Here is a 7,930-nt window from a genome sequence, read left to right as displayed (position 1 = left end):
TTCAATATATATATATATATATATATATATATGTATATAAAACATAGAAAAACCTTTAAAATTTTTTTTCTTTGTCTCTTTCTCTTTATTCTCTATCAAAATCCCAACAATCCAAAACACCAAAAGTCAAAGAAATACGCCAGGAAACACATGGCAAGCAAAGGTTGGATTTGAGGCAAAAGAAATATCCACTTGGGTGTTGACTGGTGCATCCTTGTGCCAAAAAACAGACACAAAAGGAATAGCTTCACATGGGTTTTTAGCCTTGGTTTTTCCTTGACTCCTGAAGACTTTCAGCTCTTTCTTGGGCCTATAAATAGCTTAGACAGATTGCCAACAAACGATATCTCCTCAAATCAACATTCTTCACGTGCTCTCTCTCCCTGTAGCTTTCTCGTTCTGTTTTGCTTTGCTTTCCATTGCTGCTCTATCTGCCTTCTTTAGTCTCTCTGTTTGTTTTTTTATCCACTGCAAGCATTCTTTTTGTTTGGGGTTTTTTAGGGTCGTTTCTGTTAAGATCTATCAAAGTAGTTTTGTTCGTTGGTTGACAAAGAAAGCTTTTAAGAAAAACAAAACAAAAAAAAAAGTTTTACTTTTTCTGGTATGGAAAACAAAAGGCAAGTGAGTGGTTCTTCTTCATCATCATCATCATCTGTTTCTTTGGATCATCTCTTTGGTCCCAAGGACTCTTCTTCTTCTTCTTCATCCACAAGTGGGATTTTTGACACCATTTTCCCTCCTCCATCAACGGTAAAAAAAAAAAAAAAACCTGGTTTTTAGACATTTTTCTCATCAATTTGTATTCATAAATGATACAACCTTGTTGATTTTTTATGGTTTAAAATGAAAAAACAAGAAAATTCCGTTTACTCTTTAGGCAACTATGTACTTGAAAATATATGAAATTTTGGTACTGAGAGGTAATTCTTGATTGGAAGTTAAGAAGTTGATGTATGTATAGGATAAAAGATGGTTTATTGTTTAATTAGTTTGTACATTTCTTTCCAATTTCATGGAATTGGCTTTGAATGATGATCAAAAGTTGATGTGATTTATATTTTTAAGTGAATGATTCTTGAAAAGATGCAGAGAGAAGCTTACATATAATACACTAAAGTCTGTTCATCAAGTGCTTGTTGTAACCTTTTTTTATGATTCACTTGGTCGGTAGATATACTAGCTAGTGGAGTATACTCATTTTTCTTTTGAATATTTTAACTTTTCTAAGTGATTTGCATCATTGATGAAAGAGAAGGGATATTGGAAGTGAAGGAGAAGAAAGAAAATGTAGGCTGATTGGTATATTCCAATAGTTGCTAGAATTAGTGCTTTTGGATTAGACTGTGCAATAGAACTTGACCCTGGTGACTGGTAACTATGCATGGCTTCTCTTTATTGTGATTATCCTTCTTTTTGTTCTAATTTTTATAGATTTTGCCGGTTGTTTTAAATGGAATTGTGCTGCAATGGTCTGAATTGTTCTCTTTCTGATTTCAGGTGCTAGGGAGGGACTCCAGTCACTCTGGAATGATGGGGTCATGGAATAATCAGGGTTTGCCCCATCATGGCAAATATGGAAATCCAGGTTTGTCATGCCTTGTTGCTTTTGTCATTGCCTTTTGTGCTGGCTCTTAGATGAGTAGCAGGAAACTTGAGTTCTTTTAATTTGATAAAAACAAACTATATGAAGTTGCTTTTACTGGATTCTCAAGCAACTGATGACATGAGAAAGCTGGATGAGAGAATATAATGTGAATCCTTCACATTTTTGTTTCAGATCACACCACTGATAGCAAGGGACAAAGCAGTGGCACAACTAACAAAGACAAGAGTTCGTCCGTTTATCATAATGAAACAGTGGAACCTTGCAATCTCAGCTCATCTATCTACTATGGAGGCCAAGAAAATTATTCTCCAAGGAAGAAGACCACTGAGTCTCCCCATTATGTAACTATAACACAAATTACAATATTCCTTAACAAACACTTTGTATAGGTCCTGCATCTTGCTTTCTCTACATGCTAACTACCAGGGATTTCTCTGTTCTTGGTCTTTTGTTTTGACAGTTCAAGAAGGATGGGGGAGATGATGATCCCAATGGAAACAATTCTGGTGGTGCTTCAAGAGGGAATTGGTGGCAGGGTATGAAAGCTGTGGATTTTTGTTGATAAACAAAATACTCTTCACTGTCCATAAAAATTATAGAATTGAACAATCTTTAATCAATTTATTCTTTGTTTGTACAGGCTCACTTTATTACTAACATCTTAATCCAAAATAATGCAAACTTTCCATCCCAATACTTTAAGGTATATGTTAAAAATTTCCTGATGGATCTCCTTTTTGCTTTATCTGTATATATATGCACCCTTCTGTTTTACATTTTTTTTTTCTACATTCACCACTTTGAAAATTTATTCATAGAGGATTCAACTGACAAGGAAAAGAAATCACCCCACCTTATTTGTGCTCGACTTTTATGCATATGCCTGTTACAGGCCAAACAAAAATATAGCAATAATAATAACAGTTAAAAAACACAGAAACCAATTTTCTTTTATGTTCTTGGCATAATATTTCTTCTTTTAGTCTAGCATACTTCCATATTTCTTTGATCAAGCTGCTTGAAATTATATCTGTGGACTATTTTGCAGGAACACTAGCAGCGTAATTAATCGTATTATTACTATGGAAATAAGCTGGTACATAGCTAGCAATACAGTAGAAGCATATAGAGCATAACACAGCTTAGGACTTTGAGGAAGCATGTTGACCCTGTAAGCTGTTATATTTAGGGCAGACAGCTCGGAGCATGCCGGAATCATGTATTATACGTTTATCTACTTTTCTTTTGCCTGACTAATCTAATCTTCTTGTTCTGAACTATGGTCCGTGGGATTTTTCCCACAAGAAAATGGATTACTATAACTATATATTGACATATATAGTATACCCTTCTCTCATCTTGATTTCACTTTCAAGATTGGATGCATTTTAGCATCTTATATACAATGAATGATCACAAAGAGAAGTTATATGTTGCCAACAGTCATGTGATCTGTAGTTCCGGTGACTGGATTCAAATTCTGGTTTCCATATTCTGGTTTATTTTATAGGAATCATGCAAGATAAGGGTTTCAAGAATTCCATTTATTGGGGAGAGGTTTTTGAGCTTTGAGCAGTAAGAAAATACTTGAAGTTATCGAAAGATTACTGAACACAATCTTTTATGTATCATTCACATACATCACCAGGAACAATGAATTGTGCCTTCATGCTCAAGGCAGAGTGTAATCTGCAAAATGTAAGAAGCAATTTCAAGAGATGCAAATGAAGAAGGAAAATGAGAGTCAAACTTGGTGAATCTTGTAAAAGCAGAGGAAAAATGGATAAAGAGTCTGTAAATAATACTGTAAAAATAAAATATACCTCCACATTTGTAACCCATGGGACGATCAGCAATGTTGCAGCGTTTAGGAATGGTCACAGCAACTTCTGGCTTGATTCCAGAACTCTTAGCTGTGTTAGAAAGCATAACAGCGCAGAGACATCTTGGATTCTGGCCTATTTTCCTCACCTGTTGGCAGCAACTGTCAGACACTTGAGCATTCAAATCTTGTGCTGCCATTGCACAAGGAGCCAACTTCCAGGCTTCACTGTCAGGGGTCTCCCACATTCACCAGCTCCTTCTGCTACATTGAGCTCAGCAATGCCAAAAATAGCAAGAAACACCAAAAAGCAGATGCACTTCATTTCTTCAATATTGCAATGCATAAACACTTCTCAACTTCAAAATTTATAGTAAAACCAATCAACTAAAAACGTTTTTAATGAGTAATACATATGAAACCCACAAATCGTAGTGGATGTAGCACTAGAGAAAAGTGTTTTGTTTATTGCAGCACCTACTACTCCAATGGCGGTTAGTGCCTGCTAAAGCCATTACTGCAATTCCACTACTTTATCCTGAAGGGGCAAAAAGAACCTTTTCATGAGAAGCTGACAGCATAGCATCTAACAAGTTCGACTTCTACCTACATATCCATTACCTCTCTCTCTAGAGTCAAAGGAGATCGCAATATGGGAATATTAGAATTTGAACACCAGACTTGCTGGATATTGTTTCTTATGAATGACTGCATGTACAAATTAAAACTCGGGGAATCAGATAATCAATGTTCCTTGTAAAGTCCTCCTGGCAACAATTCGTGTGAAGTTCATTGGCTTAATGAAAGAGTACCTTACAAGATAAAGAGAATAAATGAATGGTATATGTCGACAGTTCTATTGCTTTTACTCCTAGTGTTAATCCAAAATTCTAAATTCTTTCTTTTCCTAATCGGCTAACCCTCATCTCTTTTTTTATTTTTTTAATAATTTCTTCCACAGAGCTAGCTACCCAAATCTTCCTCCTCACCAATATATAGGATATCGGTCTGTTGGCATGTTGTCCTGCTTTATAAATTTCAAATACACCAGATAAACATTGCTTGTAGTTAACCACTATTTACTAGTAAAAAGCCAGTGAACTGCACCCGATTCATTTCATTATCTGAGAATTTAGTTCAATGATTGATGTATCATCACTTGATGTATCAATCGCTGTTCAATAAGCAAAGTTTGAATGTCCCTTCCCCGAATTTAAAAAAAAAAAAACCAGTGAATTCTTAGTGGACCACTTGCATGATTCACTTTCATGGCAGAACCAAGCTGGTCTACTCTATTTGTTGAATCACCAGCTCTTCTATTCTTGCAACTTGCCACTCATATCGTTTAGGATATGCGATCTTAGCTCACTTGAATATGAAACATCCTAAAAGCCTCATTAGTTCAACAACATCATATAAAAGTCAATGATATCAGTTAGATTGTTCAACTCAAGTGACCCTCTCCATTATTGATCCTATTAACAGCATAAATTGGAGAAAATGGTTATCGAGCAACAAGCAAATATTTTGCAAAGAAAACTAACCTTTTATTTAGTATTATTAAAGGAAACAACTATACTTCCATTTATTATTCAAAGATCCAACTGCAGTTTTATTTTTCACTCAAACAGCTGGATGTCACAGTGAAACTCATCAACTAGATTGACTAGCAACAAGAACAAACCATGGGAAGCACAGGACGACGAACAATGGGAGCCTTCACACTTAAAGGAGAGGGAAAGCTGCAAGAAATAAACAATAGCTTCATGAGAATGGAACTAACACTAGCAGCATTATATAAAAGCAAGGGAGAAAAGGTGTAACCAAGAACACATTATGTAATATGCGAATTCTACCTCCACACTTGTGACCGACGGGACGAACAGCAATGTTGCAACGTTTTGGAATGGTCACGGCAACTTCTGGCTTGATTCCAGCGTTGTATGCTGTATGTGCAAACATAATAGCACAGAGGCAGCTTGGATTCTTGAGCTTTTTCTCCATTACAATGCAGCAACGGTTGGAAACTGGAGCTTTCACATCTTGGGCTGCCTTTGTACAAGGTGCCAGCTTCTCAGCTTCCTTCTCAATGTTATGTTTCCCACATGGACCATAATCATCATGTCCTTCCACTCCTTTGAACCAGCAATGGTCATTATCACAAGAAACGCTAGAATACAGATGTACTTCATTGGAGCTTCCATTTCTTCAACAAGTTGTGCTGAAAGAAAGATGCTTCTCAACAATTTATGCTGAAACAAATAGCTTAAAAATATCCAAATACATGTGAATTCCACCGTTACAATGGATGTGGAACTAAAGAAAAGTCTTTTATCAGCTGCAGCACCTACTATTCCAGAACATCGATTCAGAGTTACCTGACCATCAAAGGTCAACAATTACATCTTGTTTCTCTGGAATCTCTTCCAAACGACCTTATTAAACCCATCCACAATTTAAACATTCATGGAAACCAGAATCAAGAAATGCAAGCCGACATTGATACATCTATAAACAACTAAGGTATCATTTCAAGCGGAACACACAGCATTAGCTTATAAAAACCTAGTATATTGACTACCTTACCTTCTTCTATTCTGCCTTCATAGCATGTTTGTGGGCTGATAAGCTTGTGGTTTTTGGGTCTTTATTCCTGCTACTTTCTCATCTGTAACTCATTAAAACAATGTTCTAAGACTTCAATGCCTGCAGTAACCTCAATAAGCAACTTGTTTCCCAGTTCATATGTCGGTGAAATACAAAATCTAGCAATTTGTCAAACACTACTTACTGTACTGAAACGTAGAGCTGATCTCCACCGACTTGATACCTGCACTGTCCCAACCCATTAAAATTAGATAATAAAGAAAATTTCTTCACCAGTTCTGTCAAAAACCCAAACAGATCTGGCAAACTACGAACTAAAAGTCTAACAAATATGTTCATTTCACATCTTTTATGACAACAAACCCCCCTTTTTCATCATGATCTCTCCTTAGTCGTACGGAAAGAACACAAATGCCATTCCCTGAAATTACAAAGTTAAAATTTCAATGTGATCACATCCAGTAGAACATACTGATATCCTATATTCTCATATTTCACTATAATCTCAGCTAGATTATACAACAATAACAACAACAAAATCAAAAGCCCAAGTGAAAATACAGTATCAAAACAACTTTTCATACAAGAAAAAGATCCCCAGAAGAAACCAAAAACCCAAATGAAACATCAACAACAATTCTCGAAGTTCCAATCTGTATAGCCTTGTTCCATTATAATTCTGGAATCATAAGGGTTCCACGTTAGGCCGATGAAGACGGCGAGCGTGAAGAGGGAGTTCACGTTCACAACACTGTCCAGGGCGGTGACATGGATGCTGGTTGTCATGATCGGACGATGGGGAGTTTCAGTAGAAAGATCAGACGGCGGAGATCTCTCTGTTTCCATTATGCTGAGGACGTTTTAGTTAGTTCGTTTAAGGTTGTGAAATTCACGGCCTTTTTTTGTATTTCATTTTCCCAGAAAATGCGTAGAAGAAAAGTAAAAGTTGAAGCAACAGCATTTCGGCTTTGGGAAAAAGGTACGCCGTTGCCGGGGATCGAACCCGGGTCACCCGCGTGACAGGCGGGAATACTTACCACTATACTACAACGACTTGGTTGGAAAAGCTATTCAATTATATAATATATTTAGAAACTAGCAACACCCAGAAGAACCAAGCGCAAAATTAGGAATGTTCGATCAATTGGATAAATTTCAAACCGAATTTTTCAATCAAATTTAATTTGGCCGATTTAGTTAACCAAACAATAAATATATTTAAATTAAATTGTATTTTAAACTCTTAATTTCTTATATTTTAAATAAATTAAATAAAATTATCTAATAAAATATTCAAATATCAAATATTATGTTAAAAATTCTAAAAATTTATGAAATAAAATAATTTATTTTATATTTGAATTTTTTTATATTTTGATTAATTTGGTTAATTTGGTTTTCAAATCAAATTAATTGAAAATTAAATTTTATCTAAAATTTTTTTGTTAATTAATAAAAATTAATTTGATGATCAATTGATTCAATCAATTAATTTAATTAAATTCGAATTATAAACACTCCAAAATAAGATAAAATATAACAATAGAGTTGTTTAATGTTTAGTTGTTCATAGATTTTTGGTTGTTCTCAAAGGTGAAAAATATTGGTAAGATTAACATGAGATTTAACTTGAATGATTCATTTGAATTCTCATAAGTTTGCAATTCGATCCCTGCACTTTTAAATTGACTGTTTTTTGTCAATAGTTATGTTTTATGTCAAATGGAAATGAATGCTCGGTATTTTTCTTGTTCATTGTTGATAACTCATTTGGAAGGAAGGGTGGTGAAATTTAGGTTGTATTATGCAATGTTTTCAACTTACTCAAAAACATAGTGATCCATATGAACTTATGTATGGATTTGACTCTTTTTCAATAGCTTGTGATTTTCTTA

At 34.9% G+C, this 7,930-nt stretch overlaps 1 protein-coding gene, 1 non-coding gene and 2 pseudogenes across 5 annotated transcripts; 1 reads left to right on the top strand and 3 right to left on the bottom strand.

The window, feature by feature from the left end:
• Nucleotides 1-347: 347 nt before the first annotated feature.
• LOC111296830 (uncharacterized) lies at nucleotides 348-2,963 on the top strand. Of its 2 annotated transcripts, XM_022891302.2 has the most exons (6): nucleotides 348-750; nucleotides 1,498-1,585; nucleotides 1,778-1,947; nucleotides 2,067-2,142; nucleotides 2,247-2,309; nucleotides 2,655-2,963. In XM_022891302.2, exons 1-5 carry the CDS (start codon nucleotides 604-606, stop codon nucleotides 2,261-2,263), a joined length of 498 nt encoding a protein of 165 aa, XP_022747037.2. In that variant the 5' UTR covers nucleotides 348-603; the 3' UTR covers nucleotides 2,264-2,309; nucleotides 2,655-2,963. The 2 variants fall into 2 exon arrangements, with proteins under 2 accessions (XP_022747037.2, XP_022747038.2); XM_022891303.2 differs by lacking the exon at nucleotides 2,247-2,309 and having other exon boundaries at nucleotides 351-750.
• Nucleotides 2,647-4,798, bottom strand: LOC111296760 (uncharacterized; annotated as a pseudogene). The gene is made up of 2 exons (XR_016325919.1): nucleotides 3,430-4,798; nucleotides 2,647-3,295 (listed from the first exon to the last, which is right to left on the bottom strand). The product of XR_016325919.1 is annotated as an uncharacterized LOC111296760 (transcript).
• A 155-nt stretch (nucleotides 4,799-4,953) lies between these two features.
• On the bottom strand, nucleotides 4,954-7,047 carry LOC111295862 (uncharacterized; annotated as a pseudogene). Its single transcript, XR_016325918.1, has 3 exons — nucleotides 6,015-7,047; nucleotides 5,285-5,649; nucleotides 4,954-5,170 (listed from the first exon to the last, which is right to left on the bottom strand). The product of XR_016325918.1 is annotated as an uncharacterized LOC111295862 (transcript).
• Nucleotides 7,018-7,089, bottom strand: TRNAD-GUC (transfer RNA aspartic acid (anticodon GUC)). Its single transcript has one exon. It is a non-coding gene; the product is annotated as a tRNA-Asp (tRNA).
• Nucleotides 7,090-7,930: the final 841 nt, after the last annotated feature.

Source organism: Durio zibethinus, chromosome 12 (assembly GCF_047325235.1).
Source record: "Durio zibethinus cultivar Kanyao isolate XHJ-2024 chromosome 12, ASM4732523v1, whole genome shotgun sequence".
NCBI classification, from domain to species: domain Eukaryota; kingdom Viridiplantae; phylum Streptophyta; class Magnoliopsida; order Malvales; family Malvaceae; genus Durio; species Durio zibethinus.
This window is presented reverse-complemented; position numbering and strand designations above follow the sequence as displayed.